This window comes from Leptodactylus fuscus, chromosome 6, assembly GCF_031893055.1.
Source record: "Leptodactylus fuscus isolate aLepFus1 chromosome 6, aLepFus1.hap2, whole genome shotgun sequence".
Taxonomy (NCBI): domain Eukaryota; kingdom Metazoa; phylum Chordata; class Amphibia; order Anura; family Leptodactylidae; genus Leptodactylus; species Leptodactylus fuscus.
Genome location: NC_134270.1, coordinates 84,508,186 through 84,535,794, shown reverse-complemented (window position 1 = coordinate 84,535,794; position 27,609 = coordinate 84,508,186). Strand labels below are relative to the sequence as shown.

The 27,609-nt window shown below is 41.4% G+C and overlaps 1 protein-coding gene across 1 annotated transcript in view; it reads right to left on the bottom strand.

The window, feature by feature from the left end:
• Nucleotides 1-2,436: 2,436 nt before the first annotated feature.
• Nucleotides 2,437-27,609, bottom strand: part of PRKCG (protein kinase C gamma) — a 448,854-nt gene continuing 423,681 nt past the window's right edge. The window contains exons 15-18 of the mRNA XM_075276786.1: nt 10,960-11,040; nt 10,062-10,169; nt 6,623-6,763; nt 2,437-4,092 (exon numbers count right to left, since the gene is read on the bottom strand). Of these exons, the coding sequence (XP_075132887.1) occupies nt 3,913-4,092; nt 6,623-6,763; nt 10,062-10,169; nt 10,960-11,040 (510 nt within the window). The 3' untranslated portion in view covers nt 2,437-3,912. The remainder of the gene's footprint in view (nt 4,093-6,622; nt 6,764-10,061; nt 10,170-10,959; nt 11,041-27,609) is intronic.

The window sequence follows — 27,609 nt, the reverse complement described above, 5'->3', positions numbered from 1 at the left end:
AAGAGAATACAGTTGGAAACCTGGTTTCAATACTAAATACATAAACACAATGAATAGGGCATGTTTCAGTTTTCAAAAGCAAAATATATATGAATTTCTTTTCTACATCTCACACACACATGCGTTATGCAACAACTAAACACTGCTTCAAAAATGCTTCAGAACATGAAGTGTGAACCTGTGTGGGAAACATCCCAATGCTGTTCCTAAACCCTTCGTATGGGTACACCTTATTTCTAAGGGTGTGTGTAGTGAAGCAGTGGATTTGTAGCTCTGTTACAGAATATATAATGTACAGTATGTGTTCTTTTGGCTTTGTTTTTGGCTACATCTGCAGTATATATAACACAGTACTGAATTTGATGCACAGCACTGTCAAGATTAGGGTTTCATTATATAGCATAGTGGCTCAGTGGTTAGCACTGCAGCCTTGGGTTCAAATCCTGCCAAGGACAACATCTGCAAGGAGTTTGTATGTTCTCCCTGTGTTTGCGTGGGTTTCCTCCCACACTCCAAATACATACTGATAGGAGGAAAAAAAGATCAGGGCTTCATCAAAGTCTTGGCAAGAATATCACTTCTTTCAGGGCTATTCCTTCTGATAGAGCTGATACACAAATAAGAATATCACCAGTGACTTCTAGATATTCCATTTTCTGGAAGCCTGTTCATACATTTGAATCCACATCTGCTAACATCTATTTCCTTTTATAAGAGTGAGAATTTGATGTGTGATATGTTTTTGGAAGCACTAATAAATGAATCCTTTATTAATAAAGTGTATATTTGATGACAGATTACTTAAGTCTTCTCCAAACAAATGAAGAGACTGATAATCACTAGGCTGGAAGAGCTGAGCTATGCATACAGTGTGCGCACAAAATTAATGTGAGCCTAATCTGAATAAGCTATTCTTATCTAGGCATCGGTGAAAAGTCTTGTAGAAGGTGCTGCAAATGTTCTTTTTCTGAGAGTCTTGAGATAACAGCAATTCATGTATGTGAAATGAATTTGTTGCGGATTGCATCTAATAAAATCTTTGATACTTCCAGTGTCTGTTTAGGGTGACTGTGGTATAGATCCTGCACATTTCTAATCTCTTTGTATTGCAGTAAATGCACAATGACATGCACAGTTTGTACATAGGTATTCCCAACTCAGCGGCCTACTGCAGGATTTACCAACTCTCCAGTGGGTCAGTCTGACTCTAAATATCTCCTTGCAGCAGGTCTATAATAAAACTGAAAAATTAATTCTACTAAAAACACATTTTAAACACAAAAAAATATGACGGCCAAAAATACACATTTTAATTAGCATTTATTTTTAGTTGATCATCTTGTCAAATGTTAAACTCCTATATTGTTAGTCAATATTGAACTTTACACATATATTTATGCTTGTAGATTATTAATATTGCAAGCTGTGAGTTCAAAGACGTTACTATACATAAATAATGTAGAAGAAGAATACTAAGAATAATGGTAGGCATGCACTCTGTTTTATTCACATTGCTATCAGAGAGAGAGAGAAATTGTAATCTTCCATTCCTAGGAGTACCCATCACAGAAGAAAGCAATATCACATCATTACATTTCTCATTTGAACAGTTAATGTGGTTGTCTGGTTTATTGTAAATAAAGTTTATTGAAAAATGCACTCTGTGCACATATGCATTATAGTATAACCTCTACACAAATTAGGTTGTTAAAATGAGATACATAGTCCATGCCGCCTGTAGACACTGAAGTCTGGGGTCCATCTATAGGCAAATATCAATCTTGCATTAGTTCTCAAGGATGGAGTCAATGCTGATTGAATACTACAAAGTACAAGAAGGATATTAAATGTTTACAATAAACTAGACAACCTCTTTAAGTCACTGGAGCTCCCTACTTAAAGAGGACCTTTCATTGATTTGGGCACAGGCAGTTCTATATACTGCTGGAAAGCCGACCGTGTGCTGAATTCAGCGCAATGTCGGCTTTCCCGATCTGTGCCCCGGGTAAAGAGCTAGCGGTGCCGCTACCGTAGCTCTTTACAGTCAGAAGGGCGTTCCTGACAGTCTGTCCTTCTCCACAGCAGTGGAATGTCCTTCTCCACAGCAGTGCCTACCGTGCTGTACTGTGTGAGCAGGGAGGAACGCCCCCTCCCCTCCTGATAATACTCATCTATGGACGAGCACTGTGAGCAGAGGGAGGGGACGTTCCTCCCCGCTCACACTGTACAGCGCTATAGGCGCTGCTGTGGAGAAGGACGTTCCTGACAGACTATCAGGAACGCCCTTCTGACTGTAAAGAGCTATGGTACTGGCACCACTAGCTCTTTACCCGGGACACAGATTGGGAAAGCCGACAGTGTGCTGAATTCAATGCACTCTTGGCTTTCCAGCAGTATATAGAACTGCCTGTGCCCAAATCAATGAAAGGTCCTCTTTAAGTCTGACCTGTTGCCTCCACTTTGATCTAGATGCCAGATCCATCAGTCCCTAATGGGCTACATGGAACTTTTGCATCTCCATGGGATGGCCCTTTTTATTATGATCTCTTGAAAAGTGTGACTTAAACTTAGCTCAGTGAATTACCGATTTACTTCTGCTCTTCCATTATAGTTCATTAGGTATCCTTATTATTCATTTATGTTACATTGACTCACTTCCCCTTCCATTTATTGGAAAAGAATGGGAAAGTGGCAGCTGAGACAACATGAGTGAACTCTTAGAAGCTATTTGTATTGGCTTGTTATTACATCATAAACACAATAGCTTTATTGTAGCAATGCATGTTCAATGTATCCAAGTAATCTACCAGTGTGCAGCGGAAGAACGTATCACATATTGTTATATAAATGAATTAACAACATGGAGCCAGAACCTCCTCTTCTTTACTTATGGTAAATTCCTTGTGAATGAATGCATACATTATCAGAAAAACTTAAAATTCCTTTACGTTGGTCCCAGCAGTCTTTATGTAGTATTGATCTATACTTGTCAATATACTCATAAACACTACAATTAAAATATTAAGAATAAATTAAAGTCATTTATCAAAATATACCTATGGAAGCCCAAACCAGTTATCCTGCCACTATTTCTATACCAAGTCCAGAAAGACTCGGTGAAATTTATCAGACTACCGAGCATGTGCACACAGTATGATCTCTTACAGCCCACTCACAAAAAGCAGATGATCTACAGTAATTATATAATACATATATCATTTTTGAGGGTCATTCTTCTTAAATAGGAGGGGGGTTCTGTGCCTACATTAAGAGGATAACACCTAGATATATTGAACACAAACAAATATATTATATTAAAAGGCCATGCATGCCAGTGCTAGATTCAATTCTGGGGGAGATGCAGGCAGTGTTATGTCCATTCCAAGTGTGGGATGTGGAAACTAAATTTGTATATTGTCTTCAATCCAGGTTAACCATATGAATACACATCAACAATCCAGATTGCTAGGCATCCATTCTATAGGTTCACAATCAGGATCTAGAATCTGAGTCAGAATTCATTCATCTCTTCTTCAGAATACTGTGTGCCATTTAAAGATGACCTTGTTGCAGGCAGTAAATCAAGGACTTGGCTCTTTTTTTATTAGGTCTTGAAACACTGAACAACCCACACAAAATTAAAACTTCATCAGCTTTTCGCAAGTTCTAATTATAGTAAAATGCCAGGTCAGTGTCAGGTCCCAGAAGGAATGGATTCACTATTGCATCCTGGCCCCCTCACACAGCACGTTACAACACTGAGTGCTTTTCCAAGATGCAAGACTGGACGAAGGAGAAAATGAGGGTGTGGGCATAAACTGCCAATAAAGCCATTATCAAGGAGTATACCATGCTGACCAAAGGATTAGGGCTTGGAGAAAATGCCTTCTGCTCCTGATACACACCAAATGGTCACACCAAGGATATAGGAACTGGACTATGAGGATTAGTATGAACAAACTCTGGATTGATAAATGTGAATCCAGCAAATTCACTCTGGTCAATCCCAGCTAACACCAGCTGGTCTGGAGGTGTAAGGACTGGAGCAGCTCGAGTGAAGAATTTGTCAAAGTTCTCACCACTCTTTCCACACTAAAAAAGAAAAAAAAAAAAAAAAGAGAATCAGGGCCTAAGTATTACGGACCACCCAGTGTTCAAACATACTTGGATTTAATTCAAACACCTTTTCATTTATTTAAAAAAAAAAAAAAAAAAAACCAATCTCAGAATGGGTTAATAAACAATAAAGAAGCAGTACAGTACTGGACTGGGGCGCTTAGGGACCACTTGTGGAATTTATTCTGGGGCCCACTATACAGTTACATGCACATATTACCTGACACTTCTTCACAAGTTCCATAAATGTTGTCAATATAGATTTATTTTCCTGTACTGCCTTACTGACTAGCCCTTGCCCCTGATTAGTCCTTTCCTGAGGTCTTCTTAACAGCCTGATGACTGGCTCTTGTTTTGAACTAGGGTTGTCTAAGGCCAAATTCACACAGGGTTTTTTTGGTTCGGAAACCGAGCCAGAGGCCGCCTCAGTATCCAGACCAAAAAATGGGCAGCTGCGACTTGATGCCGGTGCAGTGCAACGGCATCCAGTCGCGCACTCCGTTCCGGATGAATGGACCTGGTCGGGAGGAGGAGATGAGCATGTGGCTCCATTGATTTAAAAAAACTACGTTTTCAAAAAACTACGTGTCAACTCAGCCTAAGCTCTGTGAACCATGGAAATGTTCCCACATAGCAGCAGGCCTCCCCTTGGCAGGGTAATCTGAAGTTCTTTATTCAGAAAGCTGGTACAGTATCAAACTATTGGAACATGATAGGTTTAAAATCTATGTCTATTTACTATATAGTGATGTCCTATGCCTATACAAATATTGAATAGCTTGCTCTATCCCTCCCTTCCTTTATCCTTCATCCCTTCTATCCCCTTTTTCAATAAACATATAATATATACAGACAGTGGCGTAACTACCGTGGTAGCAGCAGTAGCAGCTGCCACAGGGCCTGGGACATTAGGGGGCCCGGTGACAGCCGCTACCGTTGCGTGTTTTGTTTTTTTAATAGGCCGTTACCGGCTGGAATTACTCCAGCCGGTAACGGGCCCCATATACTTACCGATCCTGGCAGGGGCCGGGATCGGTAAGTGACACCGCGGGCCCCACAAGCACTGTCATACTCGGGGGTCTTTTCGGACCCCCGATTATAACGATCGGAGGCCCGGAGAGGTAAGAAACATAAAAAACACTGTTACTTACCTCTCCAGGCTCCACGCAGGCTTCGGCCTACTTGCGTGACGTCATATGACCCGCGACGCAGGGCCCTGTCACATGACGTCCCGGAAAATGGCCAACGGAGAGGAGGGGAGTCGGGAGAAAGGTAAGTAAGAGAGTTTTTTATGTTTGTATCCCCCCCTTGGGTCTCCGATTATTATACTCTGGGGTCTGAAAAGACCCCAGAGTATAATAATTGTTCATGGGTGTCCACTATAGGGACATAATACTGTGTGCAGGGGCCACTATAGGGACATAATACTGTGTACTGAGGCCACTATGGGGCATAATACTGTGTGCAGGGGCCACTATGGGACATAATACTGTGTACTGAGGCCACTATGGGGCATAATACTATGTGCAGGGGCCACTATGGGACATAATACTGTGTGCAGGGGCCACTATGGGGACACAATACTGTGTGCAGGGGCCAATATAGTGTGTGCAGAAATGCGCGGGGGGGTGGCGGCGGTGGTAGGGGTCAGTTGGTCGAGGTCTTCAGCGTCGGTCGGGGGGGGGGGGCCATGTCAAAAGTTCGCCACGGGGCCCCGCCATTCCTAGTTATGCCACTGTATACAGATGTTTCTTACCTTACATTTTTGTCTGCGCTGGTCATGTGATAATATTTCAAAACAAAATGATTTTGCAATATTGCATCACAAAGTGATAACCTGTGCATCTACGTACCACTACCCAGGGAAAAATTGGAGGCCTTAGGGTTGGTTCACACTAGCGCTTGTATTCCGTCCGCAAGGAGTCCGCATGGAGCCCCTCCCCCCCCAGACGCAATGTAATCGCAATTGCAAGCGATGTGCTTACAAAGCACATGGAACCCATAGACTATAATGGGCTCCGTGTGCTTAACTGCACAGCTCTTGCATTAGTGTTGGTATTCCGTTCGGGGGGGGTCTCCATGCGGACGGAATACAAGCGCTAGTGTGAACCAACCCTTAGCTAAAAGTGAGGTTAGACACTTCTGTAGTTAAACGGGTGCTCCCAGTCCCTTTTATTTTTTTTAAATTATAACCACTATATACTCACTTTTCCGTTTGGCTGGGGGAACAGTTGTGGTATTTATCACAGAGATCAAATACATTTTTCCATATACATGTATGTGAAAGAAGAAATTCAAGGGAAATCATTAACAGAGATTTGCTTCATGACTGACAACCCTGGGTCTTAGTGGGGGCTAACCTGTCTACTAATACTCCCGCATGTTTAGGTTTAAGAAAACTAGAAGACTATTATCGTATTTATAATATGTCATTGGTTTAAGACATATTTACAAGTTCCATTCCCATATATATACATAAACATATTTGCAAAATGTCTGAACTTACAGGGCGTGGTTTGAAAGGCGGCTGGATCTCTAGACGCTCTAAGCGTTCCCAGTCTATCCAACGGAAAAATGCATGGTCACGTATATCTCGCTCCCCATCACAGCCAGATCCAAGACGTTTCAGAGGATGTTTTGTAAGCAACTAATAAAATAAAAAGTCAGAGATATTAGCCTGTCTATATGGAAATGTGTTTTCAGAAAATTTCACGAATTCTGCAGTAAATTGAACCATCACAACACTCAGCAAATACATTTTCATCTAGTTGCTAGTTTTCATAGAAACTGCTTCTTGCTTTCATTTAACGGGAATTTTGAGAGAATATACCGTAGTTCTGACAGAAATCTATTAGGAATGAAGTGAATGATTTTTAGCTAAGCAAAATGACCTAAATTCAGCGTTTAACTGGTGCCTCATGTACTGTATGTATCAGTCTTAATGCGTATTAATAGGCTGATAAATTATATTGTATATATGGAGGATTATTAGTCAGTTTTCTTGGATTTTGCACCCATCTGCCTTTGTTTACATATACTGTATATGAGATCTAGGTATAGTAGCAGCTGGTTCCCCTTTGCAGGGATAAGAGTAGTCTGGATGTATATTGTCAACATGTGGTCTGGAAGCAGATAAAGGGGAGTTACAACTTATATTTTTAGCATTTAATGGTGCTGCTGAGAGACCTATAAACATAAAAAAAAACACTCACCTCTTTTTGGGCCTCTGTTTGCCACAGTGATAGCTCTGTTCTTCAGTTTAAAGGGGCTCTATCAGCAAAATTATGCTAATAAAGCCCCACATATGCGTGAATAGCCTTTAAAAAGTCCCGTTTTTAAATAAAAGTATTAAAACATATATGCAAAACTTACCTATTGTGCACCATCCCGTGCCTGTGTAGTAGCGCTTCCCTCCGAAGTGCTACTGCGCAGGCTCACTCGCGAACTGCCATTAAGTAAAATGGCGAGTGAGCCTGCGCAGTAGCGCTTCGGAGGGGATGCGCTACTACGCAGGCGCGGGATTTAAAGAGAAGAAGCCGGAAGACACGGAACCAGAGGGCGTTATTCCAAGAAGACAGAAGAGGCAGGCATGCCTGAAGCTGACGTCGCATCGTTTATCCCCGCCCATGGTGCACGATAGGTAAGTTTTGCATATATGTTTTAATACTTTTATTTAAAAACGGGACCGGGATTTAATGTAACATTTACAGTGCCTGAATAGCCTTTTTAAAGGCTATTCACGCATATGTGGGGCTCTATTAGCATAATTTTGCTGATAGAGCCCCTTTAAAGGTCTCATGGTTGTTTGTACAATGCAGCCAACCACAGGTCTCAGCAGTGACCTCTTCACAAATGGCATGTTACAGTGACTGACTAAGCAATTTTACACCTACAGTACACCAGTCTAAATTGCAAATCCACTGCTCATCATGCCTGAAATGTCCATCTCCCTATATTATAAAAATGAATTTCTGTCTGTCTGTCTGTCTGTCTGTCTGTCTGTCTGTCTGTGCTCTAATGCGAACCAAACGACTGGACCGATCTTCACCAAATTTGGTACAGAGATACTTCAGATACCCGGGAAGGTTTAAGACGAGACTCCAACTCGCTCGGACGTACCGTTGCTGAGATACAGCATTTCAAACACAGTGCCCCCCCCCCTTAGCCAATACAAACCTGCAAGACTTTCACTCATATTCCAACTGCAATACACACGGTCACTCCACATGCACAATACAACACTGATATCCAAACTGAGATACACGCATCAGAGGATTAGATACACAGATCAGCACACAGTATCACACACCAGAGGATTAGATACACGGGTCTGCACACAGTCCCACAAACCAGAGAATTAAATACGCGCTTCTGCACACAGTTCCACACACTGAAGGATTTGATATGTACGTCTGCACACGGTTCCACATACCGAAGGATTAGATACAGGCGTCTACACACAGTTCCACACTCCAGAGGATTAGATACGCGCCTCTGCACACAGTACCACAGTACCACATGGGGGAGGATTAGATACGCGCGTCTACACACAGTACCACATGCCATAGGATTATAGACGCACGTCTGCACACAGTACCACATGCCGGGGGATTGGATACATGCTTCTACACACAGTTCCACACACTGTAGGATTAGATACGCACCTCTTCACACAATACCACACAGGGGAGGATTAGATACACGTGTCTGCACACAGTACCACATGCCGTAGGATTAGATACGCGCGTCTACACACAGTACCACATGGGGGAGGATTAGATACGCGCGTCTGCACACAGTACCACATGCCGTAGAATTAGATACGCGCGTCTACACACAGTTCCACACTCCAGAGGATTAGATACGCGCGTCTGTACACAGTTGTACACGCCATAGAATTAGATACACACATCTGCACACAGTACCACATGCAGTAGGATTAGATACGCGCCTCTTCACACAGTACCACACAGGGGAGGATTAGATACGTGTGTGCACACAGTATCACACTTTGGAGGATTAGATACATGCCTCTGCACATAGTACCACAAGCCAGAGAATTAGATACGCGTCTCAGCACACAGTATCACACGGGGAGGATTAGATACGCGCGTCTACACACAGTACCACACGGGGGAGGATTAGATACGCGCGTCTACACACAGTACCACATGCCGGGGGATTGGACACGCGCGTCTACACACAGTTCCACACGCCGTAGGATTAGATACGCGCCTCTTCACACAATACCACACAGGGGAGGATTAGATACGTGCATCTGAACACAGTACCACACAGGGGAGGATTAGATACAGGCCTCTGCATACAGTACCACATGCCAGAGAATTAGATACGCGTCTCAGCACACAGTTCCACATGGGGGAGGATTAGATATGCGCATCTGCACACAGTACCACACGCCAGAGTCATTAGATACGCGCGTCTGCACACAGTTTCACTTACTGAAGGATTAGATACACGCCTCTTCACACAATATCACATGGGGAGGATTAGATATGTGCATCTGCACAAAGTACCACACCAACAAGGATTGGATACTTGCATCTAAACACAGTACTACACGGGGAAGGATTAGATACAGCTTTACTCCAGGTATCCATAACAACTGATCACAGGTTTTTCACTGACATCCAAAATGAGATACACATAATCACATGACGCTTATGGACATACACACAAACCACATACAAAATACACCAGTGCAAAATTGGACAATTCTTATGGGGCCAGTACACAAACATAAATTGTAATATACCCGTGCGAAGCCGGGTCCTCCCTCTAGTATTATATAAATGTCCTGTGGTGTAAATTTACTTTACACGCATCTGCTGATTTCTTTGGTTAAAAATGACAATGGTATAAATATCTTAATTTGTCAAAATAACTTTATACATATGTCTCGTAATTTAAGTATAAAAAATTACCCCTTTGCATATAGAGACCGCTTCTCTGGACAGAGATTTTGGATAAGATACAGTCTGCTCCATGATAGACTGGAATAACTCATCCTCATCTTCACCATCAAATGGGGGCTGTGGCAAACATAAATTTCAATTAATAGTCTTGGGTCACATAAATCATCTGGCATAAATTACAGATTAGATAATTATTAGGTATCCAGTGGTCTGAGGGCTACATGTTGTCCTTGTCTCCTCTATTTAATCTGTGAGCTGTACAATGTGTACAGTACACAGTTCCGTGCATACTATGTCACACATAGTAGTGTATGCACACAGGGTAACAGAACAAGTTGTGGGAAGGCAGGACATCAAAATACATGATCATTCTCCATTATATATTGAAAAGAAGCTTACTGGAAAAGTTTCCATATCTTTCATAGAAAATTGAAAGCCACCATGTGCATGCAGCTACCTTTCCATTACAAACAGAAGACATTGTAGATTAATGTATTAATCCAAGGGCCACATTTAAAGTCTGCAAAAGTACTTCAAGTTGATCAGTGAGCTGCAAAAAAGATATTATGCACACATCTAGCCATAATCAATGAGAATCTGGTAAGTCACTGCACCATGAAAACTCACAACATAAGCAATTGAAAGAAATAGAAAAAGGTGAGAAAGTGGTTAGCAGCTGTTTACATAACACTCTAAAAGTCACGTTGAACTTAGTTACAGCTGTATGTTTAGAGTGAAAACTTATTATAAAAATCCTAATAGGTATTCCAATTGCATTACTTTATTGCTTCCCATTAAAGACAGAGACTTATTATTATTATTATTAGAGATCAACTAAGAAAATACTGGTCCACCCCCCTTCTGATAGAGACAAAAATATATGATGTTATAATTAAAAATAACGTACCTGTCCTGCAAGCATTTCGTACAGTAAAACTCCATAAGACCACCAATCCACTGACTTTCCATAAGGTTGATAGGCAATAATCTGAAAAAATACACATTGCAGAATGATGAAATCAACACAAACTACTAAATAATGTAGAGATTTGACCTGATTTATTGCTAAGATATTACTTTATGTTATTATTAACGTGCACTCCCAGGAGAGGGAATATAAATATAAGATCCATTCTGTTATACCTGAGTACAGCCAACCGATTACCGTACATATGCAGTTACAATTTAAAACTTATAAGAAGTATTTTTTTGAAGTCCAATGAGTTTTTACACAGAAGTAAGGTCTTCTTTATTAGAAACCTAACAATTTATAGATTTATTTCTAACACATCAATTGGCAACTCTAATATGCTGACTAAACAGAGGCTTAAGATGCTTAAAAGTAAGGTGGAGTGACTTTAGAATCAGGAGACAGAAAATAAAAGGGTTTTTTTCTATTGAAAAGAGCTAAACAAACTATAGTACTAGTACATTCACCTCTACTATTTGGTTACAAAAAGTTGTTCTATAATTGAAAGTATGCATTAAGGGCCTAACTATAGGAGGTTGTAGTTACTATCAGTTGTATAAATGGATAGCCTCCGATTGGGCAGCATAAAAGTGACAGATACCTTTTATAAGCTCCATGTTGAACAAAAAAGTATTTTGTGGAGTAAATTATATTTAATGTAGCAAGAAAACAATGTAGTCACAGGACCAAACTTACTGGGTAAAAACTAGTCTCCCCACGTTGCATGATGGGGCCCCTTCTCCAATATGGGGCCAATCAGAGAAAAAGAAAAAAAAAAGTGTATTGCTATTTCCAATAAAAGAACATTTCCATCGATTTACAATTACATGGTGAATTTGACCTGTTATTTCTCCCTATATTATAAAAATGAATTTCTGTCTGTCTGTCTGTCTGTCTGTGCTCTAATGCGAACCAAACGACTGGACCGATCTTCACCAAATTTGGTACAGAGATACTTCAGATATCCGGGAAGGTTTAAGACAAGACTCCAACTCGCTCAGACGTAGCGTTGCTGAGATACAGCATTCCAAACACAGTGCCCCCCCCTTAGCCAATACAAACCTGCAAGACTTTCACTCATATTTCAACTGCAATACGCACGGTCACTCCACATGCACAATACAACACTGATATCCAAACTGAGATACACGCATCAGAGGATTAGATACACAGATCAGCACACAGTATCACACGCCACAGGATTAGATACACGCGTCTGCACACAGTCCCACAAACCAGAGGATTAAATACACACTTCTGCACACAGTTACACACACTGAAGGATTTGATACGTGCATCTGCACACTGTTCCACATGCCGAAGGATTAGATACAGGCGTCTACACACAGGCCCACACTCCAGAGGATTAGATACGCGTGTCTGCACACATTTGTACACGCCATAGGATTAGATACACGCGTCTGCACAGAGTACCACATGCCGTAGGATTAGATACACGCGTCTACACACAGTTCCACACTCCAGAGGATTAGATACGCACGTCTGCACACAGTACCACACGGGGGAGGATTAGATACGCGCGTCTACACACAGTACCACATGCCATAGGATTAGATAAGCGCGTCTGCACACAGGAACACATGCCGGGGGATTGGATACGCGCGTCTACACACAGTTCCACATGCCGTAGGATTAGATACGCGCCTCTTCACACAATACTACACAGGGGAGGATTAGATACACGTGTCTTCACATAGTTGTACACGCCATAGCATTAGATACACGCGTCTGCACACAGTACCACATGCCGTAGAATTAGATACACGGGTATGCACACAGTCCCACACACCAGAGGATTAAATACGCACTTCTGCACACAGTTCCATACACTGAAGGATTTTATACGTGCGTCTGTACACGGTTCCACATGCGTTAGGAGTAGATACACACGTCTACACACAGTTCCACACTCCAGAGGATTAGATACGCATGTCTGCACACAGTTGTACACGCCATAGGATTAGATACACGTGTCTGCACACAGTACCACATGCAGTAGGATTAGATACGCGCGTCTACACATAGTTCCACACGCCGAAGGATTAGATACGCACCTCTTCACACAATACCATACAGGGGAGGATTAGATACGTGTGTGTGCACACAGTGTCACACTTTGGAGGATTAGATACATGCCTCTGCACATAGTACCACAAGCCAGAGAATTAGATACGCGCCTCAGCACACAGTACCACACTGGGGAGGATTAGATACGCGCGTCTACACACAGTTCCACACGCCGTAGGATTAGATACGCGCCTCTTCACACAATACCACACAGGGGAGGATTAGATACACATGTCTTCACACAGTTGTACACGCCATAGGATTAGATACACACGTCTGCACACAGTACCACATGCTGTAGGATTAGATACGCGCATCTACACACAGTACCACATTCCATAGGATTAGATACGTGTGTCTGCACACAGTACCACATGCCGTAGGATTAGATACGTGCGTCTACACACAGTTCCACACGCCGTAGGATTAGATACGCGCCTCTTCACACAATACCACACAGGGGAGGATTAAATACGCGCATCTGCACACAGTACCACACACCAGAGTATTAGATAAGCGCGTCTGCACACAGTACCAAATTCCGTAGGATTACATACGCGCGTCTGCACACAGTACCACATGTCGTAGGATTAGATATCCACGTCTACACACAGTTCCACATGCCGTAGGGTTAGATACGCGCCTCTTCACACAATACCACACAGGGGAGGATTAGATACGTACATCTGCACACAGTACCACATGACCGAGGGTTAGATGTGCGTGTCTGCACACAGTTACACACGCTGAAGGATTAGATACGTGTGTCTGCTCTAAGTATCACACGGGGGAGGATTAGATACGCACATCTGCACACAGTTCAAAATGCTGGAGGATTAGATACGCATGTCTTCACATAGTACCACAGCCAGAGGATTAGATACACGTTTCTACACACAGTATCACACGGGGAAGGATTAGATGTGCGCATCTGCACACGGTACCACATGCCAGAGGGTTGGATATGCACATCTGCACACAGTTCCATACGCCGTAGGATTAGAAACGCACGTCTGCACACTGTACCACATACCGTAGTATTAGATATGTGCGTCTGCACACAGTTTCACACGCTGGAGGATTAGATACGCGCGTCTGCACACAGTACCATACGCCGGGGGATTGGATAAGCAGGTCTGCACACAATACCACATGCCAGAGGATTGGATAAGCAGGTCTGCACACAGAGGAATAAATACACGCATCTTCACACAGTTGAACACGCCATAGGATTAGATACACACGTCTGCATACAGTACCACATGCTGTAGGATTAGATACGTGCCTCTTAACACAATACCACACAGGGGAGGATTAGATACGTGCATCTGAACACAGTACCAGACTTTGGAGGATTAGATACAGGCCTCTGCACACAGTACCACAAGCCAGAGAAGTAGATACGCGTCTCAGAACACAGTTCCACATGCCAGAGTATTAGATACACGCATCTGCACACAGTACCACACGCCAGAGTCATTAGATACATGCATCTGAACACAGTTTCACTTACTGGAGGATTAGATACGCGCCTCTTCACACAATACCACACAGGGAAAAATATGCAAATCTATTCTCCTGGATGGAATTAGGAGAACAGAGTGCACTCTGTACACCACCCTATAGAGGGCAGCATCCTTAACATCATGAACGACTCAGTTATAAAGTCTTTTAATCATAATGTGGATTTAATTGCTAAATTCCATCCAGGAGAATAGATTTGCATATTTTTTACCCATAATCCCTAGCAGAGCAGGAATGACTTGTAAGTCTCCGTACTGCCTATGTAGGCAAACACTCTCCCTAATGTGGACGAGTGCCCCCATACCCATATGTGGATTTATATTGATATAAAAACATGTGCTCAACCTAAAATCCTATCCTAAGAACTCTGCCTAAGAACTGTTATATGGAAACTACTTTACCCTAACCTGGAAGCCAACATGCTGATTGGCTACTCATGCGTTGTAGTGAACAATGCTGCTGCTAACGTAGCGAAGAATAAAAAGAGAAGGATATACACATGAAGGGGCATGTAGAGGCCAGAGGAATCGGGATACTGGATATGACGGTGCTGTACTCGGAGCATAAGGCATAACGAAACGCCTGTGCTCCCTGCACAGAATTAGCATATAAGAATAAAGTCTGTATTTCAAAAACAGCATTGGATAAAAGATAAAGAAAGGTAGGGCTAGAATGCCCTTTCGAAAGGATATTGCAACATATCAATAGGCAAATTCGCCTGAATCTAATGATAGAATCCCTTTAATGGTACTATGCTATCTATATAGTACTTGACGCTGTTTCTTCTTTTTTTTTCTGTTCTACAGTTCTTCGTAAAGGTCTGGATCTTATTTTACTAGTGAATAATATATCTTGGGAAAAGTTGTGCTCTATACTTTACTAATTTACCATTTATCCTAATTCTACAAAAATATTTTCCTTCTGGAAGACTTCATATTGTCAATAACATCATTTGTTGTGCCATGAAATACAATTTTTATTGTAGAATTCCAAATCTCTATGCTCTTTAGATTCATGCAATGCCGTAAAAGGCAACCATTTCATCAAATGTTTTAAAAAGGGTTGTCTAGTCTATAGAACAGGCTCAGACTATATATACATATATATACAGTATATATATATATATATATATATATATATATATATATATATATATATATATATATATATATATCACATCCCAGTCCTGTTTGAGTCCACCAACAATCTCTACTTCTACAACTAGATTATAACTACTTAGTCAATCACTGGCTGAGATGGATCACTGCTGTGGCCAGTGACAGGCTAGGGTGTATTCACACTGACTTTATTGCAGATGGGTTTTGATTTGGAATCCACCTGAAAATCTTTTCAGCTAGGGGAAAAAACCATTGAAGTCTATGGGAGGCAGAAAAAAAGTGACACTTTTTTTTTATGTGGTTTCGGACGCGGTTTTAGTAAAAACCTCTAGGGCTTTTTTAAAGAGAAATTTCCAGGTCCATATTATGAGCTGGAGCAAAAAAAACTACAGCAAAAACCGTGACGAAAAATGCATCATGTAAAAAAAAAAAGTGTCAAAAAAAGTTCCCTGATTCCTGATGCAACTCTGTGTGAACATACCCTTAGTGTTCAGAGACACCAATCTAAGCCTCTTCTAAATCATTTTTAACCTAGTCCATATTTTCCATGCAATGTGATATCCGGTGGAATATATTTTGCATGTCTATATAAGCAGAACACAGTAATAATATGGAAGATCACATTGCTAGGCATTCTTAATGTAAGCAAAAATTTTATCAGCTCCACTTCAGCAACTCCATATACAATCATAAAGAACAAGTAATTAGATTCTTCCAGGGTTTTATTAGCAATCTATATAATGTAGAAGAGCCCATTGTATTATGAATTCCCATAATTAATCATAAACATAGAACTTATTTACTATCAATAAGAGGAAAGACTGCAATAATGCATCTGCTTTCTATTTTGTCCTTTAACGTCTTATTTTATTACTAAAGCACTTTATGAATTGTATTTAGTTAAATGGTACGAAGTCAAACTACTGTATGTATAGCAGTTTGTATTAGATCAAAATACTAAACCTAACAAAATCTCATTGGTATGTAAATTCAATCTTTAACAATAATGTACCTCTTTTATGATATACATTTGTTATATTAATCTACTATTTATATTGCATGAAATATATCATAAATAGTGAAGCTCATTTAAATAAAATAATGCTATATAAGACAAAGAAAACACTTTTCTCTGCACCTCAGTTTGACATCATTATAAAACAAAATATGAATAGGACACCTACAGTGTTCGGGAGAGTGTGTGGGTCTGAGCACATATGCCTACAGTAATTCATTATATTTCACTTCTACTGTAGAAGCATATCTGTCAGTATGTAGTGATAGCTAGAGAGCTTTAACCCCTTAAGGACACAACCTAAGACTACTTTAAGGACCAGGCCTCATTTTTCAAATTTGATTTGTCACTTTATGTGACAATAACTTTGAGATGCTTTAACTTATCAAAGAGATTCTGAGATTGTTTTTTTGTGACACAATTACTTTGTGTAAGTTGTAAATTCTGGTCTAGATTTTTTGTGTATAGTTATGAAAAATTAGAAAATTTGATGAAAATTTGAAACAAAAATGCAGTTTTGAAACTTTGAAATGGCATCCCTTTCAAATTACTTCATAAATATATTTTACGATATCTCTTCTTTATGTTAGCATCAAACTTTTTAATTTTGGAAGTTTTGGAAAATTCAATTTGGACGCTTCTCCGGATTTCCCAAGAAAGATTTGATTCTTTCTGAATTGATTTGTGATGAATACCATTAAAAAACAGTGATTTCCTGGCTGCAGAGATCCTATATAGTAGTGTAGAACACTGTGCCTTGCAGTAAGGGTGTGCTTGGCAATGTACATTGGCCATACAGTGACTGAGTGGCAGAATGTGGAGGTTGCAGTAACCTTATGAGGTTACTCTCTGGTAGCGAGGGTCTAACATTGTGGAGAGCCAGTAGTCATTCCAATTGCGATCAGCTGCAACGTCATCCAATAATGTCCGCAGGTAACTGATGTCCTCCTCAACGGTCTCTAAGCTAGGAGCCTGACCGCTCACAACACCAGCTCCTACACCTCTCTCCTCATTACTACTCTCGGGGGATCGCCAAATGTCTCCTCCAGATCTTGGCTGGGCACATGTTGCTGACTGTCCAGTAGTAGCTCATCTTTACAGTATAGTGGATCTGAGCCCATAGCATAGAGTTATTCTCTAGTTGAGGGAACATAAAAGGACAGAGGCAGGTTCAGGACACCTGAGGGCACAGGGCCTGCTCCTTGGCCATGCCAACTAAGGGTTGTGTCTGACGAACCTACCAACTCTCTGCTGGGGTGTTAAACTCTCTGCTTGGGATGAAGTGGATGACTGAGTTAACCAGTCTTCAACTGTTGAGTCTCTGGTCAAGACACAACTGCGACTTGATACTAGGAGCTCAAGCCTCTGGAAGTGATCCCTGCTGCCACACCTCCATACTTTGCTGCCAACTGTACCTGTGTCAGAAACATTTAGCCCTGTGGCCCTTCCCTGTACATGGCCTGTCGCCTATATGTCTGACATACTGAGAAATTACCTGTAATTTTATCCCGGGAATAAAATGGTAAATATGTCCATTATTTGTTTCCCCACTAATAAACACCTTTAAAATAAGAGTGAGAATAACTGGTAACTGTAGAGATTGGGGTCTAAGAATTCTTCATTTTTTGACACAACTGTATTGAGGAATGGCCTATAATTGTATATTCTGCACAATAGCTAATTTGTCCCTTATTTGTTTACTGAACTAAGACAGCCATAAAGATAAGAACCTGGGACCTGTGAATTATTTACATGTTGATACTAATTAGCCTCTTCTCCTCATCCCCCTCCCTCCTGAAATCCTTTCCCTATGTGTCCTGTTGTACATAAATATGCAGCCTTCAGAAATTGTTCTTACTTATATCTGAAGAAGAGGCCAAAGAGCTTCGAAACTTTATATTCTGTCATCATTATGAGTTAGCCATTAAAAAAGGTATCATCTACTGAAGACTCTCAAGTTTTTTGTTTTTTATATTTCATACCCACTGGTAGGGTTGAGCTGATCTTGACTTTTCAGGATCGATTTTGAAATCCAATTTCCGATCATTTTTCATTCGAACCCGATCTCGATCCCAATTCCAATTACTAATCGGAGATCGGATTTTAAAAACAATCAAACATGGAATATATGGAATCTAACAATTGATTGATTTAATTGTTAGAATCCACGCTGTGTAGTGATTTTCTTTAATCACTAAGTAGCCAGAGGATTATTTTTAATCCTCTGGCTACTTAGTCCCCCCCTGGTGTCCACTTACCTGCAGTGATGGCCGGTCCGGTGCCCGGTGCTCTCGTTCTTCTTCGCCTCGCTGCCCCCTGCCTCCCAGGTTAGGAGAGTATGGGCGAGTTAGGAGAGTGTGGGCGGGAAGTGGAAGGGGAGACGTCACTCTCCTAAGCCACAAGCCCTGCCTTCTTCCTAGCTCTTTAAACACTGACCAGGGAGGCGGGGGTTAAATACAAATCTATTTGGGCCCTTCATACTCCTTTACTAAAGATAAAAAATGGAAACATTTGTGGGTTTTTTCAATTGGCTGATATGGCCCTCATTGGTAAGGCATTCACCCTGTTGATAACCCTTATGACTTCTACTTTAAATTGAGAATCATAATTAGAGATGAGCGAACAGCGTTCGATCGAGTACATGTTCAATCGGATATCAGGCTGTTCGAGATGTTCGATTCGAGTTGAACACCGGGGGCAAACTCACTAAAAATTTGATTCCCCTCCCACCTTCCCTGGCACTTTTTTTGCACCAATAACTGCGCAGGGGAGATGGGACAGGAACTACAACAACGGAGGCATCGGAAAAAAAAAATCAGAAAAAGTAATTGGCTGGGTAATTCAAGTGACCTCCAATTTATACGAACAGTGGATTTAATATCTGGTTCTATCTGGATTCTATCTGGACTTATTGAGACTGTGAACTATGTGACAGTGAGACAGGGATAGATGTACTGGCAGGGTTAGCTAGGGATTACCTTTATTTAGGTGGGAATGTCACTCACACAGCTCTTTGGGGCTCTATCTGGTCGGAATCCCTGTCAGCTTGCGATATGCGCGAGCTGACTTTTTCCCATAGGAATGCATTGACCAGCGTTGATTGGCCGAATGCCATACAGAGTACAGCATTCGGCCAATCAACGCTGGTTCTGCCGGAGGCTCGTCTGTGAGGAGGCGGAGTCTAAGATCGGACCAGAATGGAGACTGCTGTGTGTCGCAAGCGGACAGGGATCCCAACATAATACAGTGACTTGGGCATGTTAGATGCCCCCAGGCATGCTTCCCCTGCTGTCCCAGTTGCATTCCAGGGTGTTGGCATCATTTCCTGGGGTGTCATAGTGGACTTGGTGACCCTCCTGAGTCGAATAGTGGTTTCCCCCTAAACGAGTATTTATTCCCCATAGACTATAATGGGGTTCGATGTTCGATCAAACAGTCGAGTATTGAGCGGCTACTCGAATCGAACTTCGAACATTTCACTGTTCGCTCATCTCTAATCATAATTTAATAGTTACTGTTCAACTCTGTTTAAGTGTTCAAACTCAACTTTCAAAATTACGTTTTACACCTTGATAATTCCTTGTACTTTGTTCTTTATTTCTACTGGATATCAATGTAACCTGTACTTGATGCACTGTTTGTACTCATTATCTTATTGACCTATAAAACCATTACAAAGATATTTGAATATAAGAAAAAAGGATTAGATGCATTTTTAGAGAAAAAAAGCATTGATGCTTATGAAAATTCATACAATGTAATGACTTTTCCCATTTCCTGGTTGAACTCAATGGACATATTTCTTTTTTATGCCATCAAAACTGTGTTACTATATATTACAGAATGGCTCTCATGTGTTTAATGTTACATAATTAATGATGCTAGAAATGTAACAGCATGCCATCTCTGACTAGGTGTGGTTAATACATTGCAATTCTAATTTTTTTATGCCATCTGCTGTCTTCAATTGGAATTTCAGCAGAAATTTCTCTTGTCGGATAATATGCATGCTAGTTATTCAGATAGAACATGACAAGTACAAGTTAGAGGAGCAAAGGAGAAACAAAGTGAAATAGGCTATAGCTTTTGTTTTACATATCCTGTGCTAATGAAACTCCCCGGTGGCTTCCTCCTGCCTCCGGTATTCCAAGTACAAAAGGCTTCATCATCTCCCAAAACAAGATACACGAATGGTCTAAAATACCCTTTGGCTTCAAAACCATTTGTATTACAAAACGGATTTTTATAGTAGCATGAAAATTTATACAGTAGCTTTATTTCCAAGTCTTTGTTACCTGTAACAGGCAAAACCTATTTACGGATCTATTACACTGTGCAGTAGTCTTTGGCTTACTATATATACATAAAGTAAAAGGAAAATGTTTGTTTTGGTACCGTGTTAGCCAGTGGTTATAAAATATAAAAAAACAAAAAAACTTTGCAAGTCTTCAGTAGATGATACCTTTTTTAATGGCTAACTCATAATGATGACAGAATATAACGTTTCGAAGCTTCCTCTGAGCTTCTTCTTCAGATATAACTAAAAACACCTTCTAGAGGCTGCATATTTATAACTGGACACAGGGGTAGGATTACAGGAGGGAGGGGGGAAGAGGCTTATTACTATATACTTATAAAAACAATCAATTGCCAGATCCCAGGTTCTTATCTTAATGGCTGTCTTAATGATTTGTATAAAAAGACATAAACCCACGTGAGATGTTCATTCCATTGTCCAACGTCTGGAATAGGGCATGGCCTTGTACTCATAAATCAGTCGCTGTTTCCTTGATTTAAAGTTCCCTTTTAAGATCAAGATTTTCATGTCATTGATGATGTTATGATCTTCCTGGCAAAAATGATTTGGCACGGGAAGATCAGTGGGTTTATGTCTTTTTATACAAATCATTAAGACAGCCATTAAGATAAGAACCTGGGATCTGGCAATTGATTGTTTTTATAAGTATATAGTAATAAGCCTCTTCCCCCCTCCCTCCTGTAATCCTACCCCTGTGTCCAGTTATAAATATGCAGCCTCTAGAAGGTGTTTTTAGTTATATCTGAAGAAGAAGCTCAGAGGAAGCTTCGAAACGTTATATTCTGTCATCATTATGAGTTAGCCATTAAAAAAGGTATCACCTACTGAAGACTTGCAAAGTTTTTTTGTTTTTTATATATATATACATAGGAACCATATCACTTTGCTATACGGTTTAAGCTCAAAGAATAAAATAATGACTAAAACAGTATTCTACTTGAAAAAATAAGGTTATACTACATACATCTTAACTTAAGTAAGCATAATAAACTTTACTGAAGAGACATCATACAGATTCCAAAGAAGGGGGCAATTTTTTCTTTATGCACTATTCTTCCCTCAAGCTACAAGATTTAATGTAAATCACAAATATAACATATGACCCCCTTTAGCACACCCAGAACTTATATAAATACAGTCCACACAGTCTCTAAACAAATACAGATAACACACCAAACCCTCTAAATAAAGATATAGACCTTGGGACAGAATCCCCTTTTTACACATCCTTGATCGAAGTCTCCTTGTATATTGATGCCAGGCAAGACAAACCCATACACAGATCCCAGACAAACACCCCGCTATATACAACCCTCAGATCATACTTCTGCAGAATCCCAGTGTGGAATGATAATAGGATAAGGGTATTTGTCCTCTGTTGGCTTGGTCACAGTAGCTGGGGTGGTCTCTTCGAAACATATGGTACTTCTCAGGTCTGGTACAGTGATGAAGGAACCTGCAGTGTCGATGTTGTTGTGGATATGATATTGTCTCCTGCTTGATGATGGCTGGGGTGCCCTTGATGGTGTGATGCAGGATGAAATAACCAGGTGACCGTGATAAATGGACACAACTCACAGTAAGCCATGTAAATCTTCAAATAGATTGAAAAACCATACAGAAACGTGTTGCCCCGCTTAAGTCTTGGTCTCTGTCCATCTAGTTTCTCTTTTACTTCACCTAAAGTGAGCTTTTTTTTTAAAATTCAAAGTTCCAAAAACTAACTACAATACCCAAGCTGCGGGGTGCAGGATTCTTAAAGAGTGATAAGTGAACAAGTCGTTGCTGTTAAATTTCTCCTCAAAGACAGATCTTGCACACAAGAAAATGAGGTTATAAAAAGGTTATATCACAAAAATTATTTATCTCCTATCCTAAGATAAAGGATAGACTGCTGAAAGGAGGGGTCTGACCACTGGAAATTTTACTCCCATTCAGAATGTAGCAGCGAATGGCGATTGCACCCTCTGCACCATTCATTTCAGTGGGAGCACCAAAGATAGGTAAGTGCTGTACTATTTCCATTGAAGTGGAATATGAGTGAAGGCAAATGTTCTGCATCCATCACTACATTATGAACAGGAGTAAAACTGTCCCGGGGGGGTTTCAGCAGTCAGAACCTAACTAAAAAGTAGTAAGGGGTCAGGAACGACTAACTCAGGCCCCTGTTAGAATGTTTTATGAATATACTAAATTGCTGGGAGGCTCTCTCTACAAAAGCTGCCAAGTTTAGAGACTTATTTGCTGCATCACCCCAGCGCTCCCAAAGCACCTCTGTAGTGGGTTAACTGGTTACAGCACAGCAACACTGAGGTAGGAAAGCAAGGACACCACCTAGCAACCCAAAGGAACCAAGTGCCACTTTGTTTGTGAAAGAATCTGATTTGAGGTCCTGTGAAGACCAATATTTATGGTTTGATTTATAAAAAGACCAGGAACATTCCTACACTATTACAAAAGTGTTATATTTTAGAAGGAAGGAATTGAAAAGACGTAAACGGACAGCAGGAATGCACGCCCAGTGAACACTATTAAAAGGGGCAATCTTAAAGGCAACTAACCTATGTGTCAGGCAAATTATCAAAATTAAATGGAGAAAAAGACTGCCAAGAGAAGTAGCATAGTAAAAGAAAAGAAGGCTTCCAGAGAATTGTACTAAACTGGACAGAAGGACAAATAAATTATTAACCCTTTCCCGCCAATGGCATTTTTTGATTTTCGTTTTTGACTCCCCTCCTTCTAAACCCCATAACTTTTTTATTTCTCCGCTCCCAGAGCCATATGAGGTCTTAATTTTTGCGAGACAAATTTTTCTTCATGATGCCACCATTATTTATTCTATATAATATACTGGGAAGCAGGAAAAAAATTCAGAATGGGGTGGATTTGAAGAAAAAATGCATTTCTGCGACTTTCTTACGGGCTTTGGTTTTACGGCGTTCACTGTGCAACCAAAATGACATGTCCCCTGTATTCTGTGTTTCGGTACGGTTCCAGGGATACCAAATTTGTATGGTTTTATTTACATTTTGACCCCTTAAAAAAAATCCAAAACTGTGTTAAAAAATTTTTTTTATAAAAGTCGCCATATTCCGACAGCCGTAACTTTTTTATACGTCAGTGTACGGGGATGCATGGGGCGTTGTTTTTTGGGTGGCTGGGTGTACTTTTTAGTTCTACCATTTTCGGGAAATGTTATTGCTTTGATCACTTTTTATTCAAATTTTTATCAGAATCAAAACAGTGAAAAAAAGGCGGTTTGGCACTTTTGACTATTTTTTTCGCTACGGCGTTTACCGAACAGGAAAAATATTTTTATAGATTTGTAGAGTGGGCAATTTCGGATGCGGGGATACCTAACATGTATGTGTTTCACAGTTTTTAACTACTTTTATATGTGTTCTAGGGAAAGAGGGGTGATTTGAATTTTTAATACTTTTTATTTTTTTTTATATTTTTTTTTACTTTTTTTTTTTACATTTTTTTTTTGCATTTATTAGACCCCCTAAGGGTGTTGAACCCCAGGGGGTCTGATCACTAATGCAATGTATTACAACGCTAATGCATTGCAATGCATTGCAAAAAATCATCCTTTCTTTTGCAGGCTGCATAGACCAGCCTGCAAAAGAGAGAATTTGCAGACAAGCCTGGGAGCCTTGTAAAGGCTCCTGGCTGTCATGCCAACGTGATGTCGGCCCTGGAGCATGCTCCAGGAGCCGGCGATCCCGGGCAAAATGGTGGCGCCCATGCGCCGCTGGGAAAATGGCGCCTCCAGCGCCTTTGACCGTGGCGCCGGAGGGGTTAATGCCTCCGATTGATCCGGGGACTGATCGGAGGCATCAGAGCCGGTTGTCTACTGCTTAAAGCAGTAGACACCCGGCGGCTATGGCGGCCGCCCGGCTCCCGGGCATGTCGGGAAGGGGTTAAAGGGTATTCCCATAAATAATACTCATAGGACATCCCAGTATATGCCATACATTTCTAATAGATACAGGGCCTGAACCTATGGAAAATGAACTCCACAGTCTCTGTCCTTTTTTACCCTACCGCAAACCTCCTAAGAATACTGCACTAAGTGGTTGGGCCTATGAAAACCGTGTAACTGTCTTAGGACGGGTCTCGCCTTGGTCTCTGCTTTGAGGGTTTCTGTCTTCTGCCCAAGAAACTTGACAGGAGACAGAAACCCGGCAGTTAGTGTCCGCACGTGAGCGTCTTCTGGTCACAACCGTTTTTTTTTTTTTAACCAGACACAAAGTTCTGCATGTCCGACTTTGTGTCCAGATGAAAAAAAAATTGGTTTCGCCATGGAGACCAGAAGATGCTCACAGGCGGTCATTATGCAAACCCATTCAAGTGAATGGGTTTCAAAACTGACTGCCGATTTCCATCTCCTGTCTAGTTTCTCGGGCAGAAGACGGAAACCTGCAAAGATGTAGGTATGAACCTGCAAAGACGTAGGTATGAACCTGCAAAGACGTAGGTATGAACCTGCAAAGACGTAGGTATGAACCGCCCTTAGCTGAGTGAATATGCTATGGAAACAACGAACATCGAGGACAGACTACTCAGCGAGTTCTCAATGAGTTCAATGCTGGGGCATGGAGGCTGGGGGATTCACTTTACACACATTCATCAGACACTTATGGCATAACCTGAGGAAATACAAAAAATTACTTTCATGAAAATCCCCTTGAACCCTTTGCACATCCTGATGCACGGAACCAATTATGTTGTCTTTGTCTGCAGTAGAGACCTAGCAGCATTGCCCAGATAACTCTAACCTCGGGCATTAAGCCACTTAGAGATGTCTCGTTCAACTGGTAACAGGATGATGACAGGAGCTGTCCTATTACCATGGCAGCCAAGACCCTTCTGAAGGATCCCAGGCCTGCCATAGTAATGTAACTACTGAAGTCTTCCTGTATTTCTTTCTTGAAATTAAGTGATGTAAAGTCAGACTAGACAGTCTAAGAGTACACCGATTTTCAAACAGCATTGGACACTTTGAAAAATCGGGCACAGTATAAAATATCTAGTCTACATTTGGACTGTATTAAACTGAGACAGTATTTGTTTCTCTCTCCGGCCCTTCTTTTTACGGAGGAAATAACATGCAAAAAAACAAACAAAACTGAAATTCTTTAAGAGGACACAAACTTTCCTGGCAGAAAGGAATGTGCAGGTACATGTTTTGAAAGAAGCTGGACAGTCTGTTATACAGTATCACCTTAGGACAGGGGTCTCAAACTTGCGGCCCACGGGCCAACTGCGGCCCTCGGGACGATAGTTTGTGGCCCCCGCGCAGCTCCCTGCATGTCCCAGTATGTCCCTTTAGTGTTTTACTTAAACTTTCCTCCGATCACTCCCCTGCTCTTATAACAGCAATAGAAAGTGATGGGTGATCGGTGGAAAGCTAGTACCACTGAAGTTTAAAACTCAAGGACCTGTGTGTGACGTCAGACATCACGTGACTAGGGAGGCGTGTCTTAGTGTGTCGGCCAGAAGATGAAGAGATGTAGTACTGAGAGGAATGTGATGTAGTACTGAGAGGAATGTGAGATGCAGAGTGGAGTGTGTGTGAGTAACCTAGGGGCAGAGATGGAGGGGGGACATGAAACTGGGGCCAAAGATGGAAGGGAAACATGAAACTGGAGGCAGAGATGAGAGGGAGCATGAAAATGGGGGCAGATGAAGGAGGGATATGAAATTGGAGCAGATGGAAAGGGCACATGAAACTGGGGACAGATGGAGGGGGGGATATAAAATGGGGAAAATGAAAGGGGATATCAAACTGGGGGAGAAATGGTGGGGGGAGATGAAACTGGGGGTAGATGAAGGGGGGCACTTAAACTGGGGACAACTAGAGGGGGAATTAAACCGTGGGAGTAACTGGAGGGGGACCTGCCCGGCTCTATTTGTCCCCAGTTTATTGTCACCGTCCAGCTACCCCTACGGTTTAATGTCTGCTTCTAGCGTCCCGAGTTTAATTTCCTCCTCTAGTTGCCTCCAGTTTAATGTCCCACTTCAGCTGTCATTAATTTATTGTCCCCTCCAACTACCCCCACTGTTTTATGTCCCCCTTCAGCTGCCCCAGTTTCATGCCCCCTCTAGTTTCCCCCAGTTTAAACTGGGGCTCCAGGAGAGGGACTTAATACTGTGGGACAGTTGGAAGGGAACATTATAATGTGGGAACATATAGTGTATGGCTGACTGTAGGAGGATTATACTGTGTGGGGGCACATGAAAAATGAATAAGAATGGGCAGAGACATCATAAAATTGGGGTAGCTAGATTTGCTGTGGCGCGCATAGCTTGTGGAAAACCTGATGCGGCCCACCCTCACTCTACCTCCAGCGGCCCCCGCGTAAATTGAGTTTGAAAACCTACCTTAGAAGCTTTAGTCATTCAGTGCACTTTGATAATGAATGAAAATCTTTACCAAATACATAGGTATGTGTTCCCTGCTTGCTAGAATCTCTTGTTCCTGTAGGAGTGGCTACTTGGCTTGAATTTGATTTTGCCCT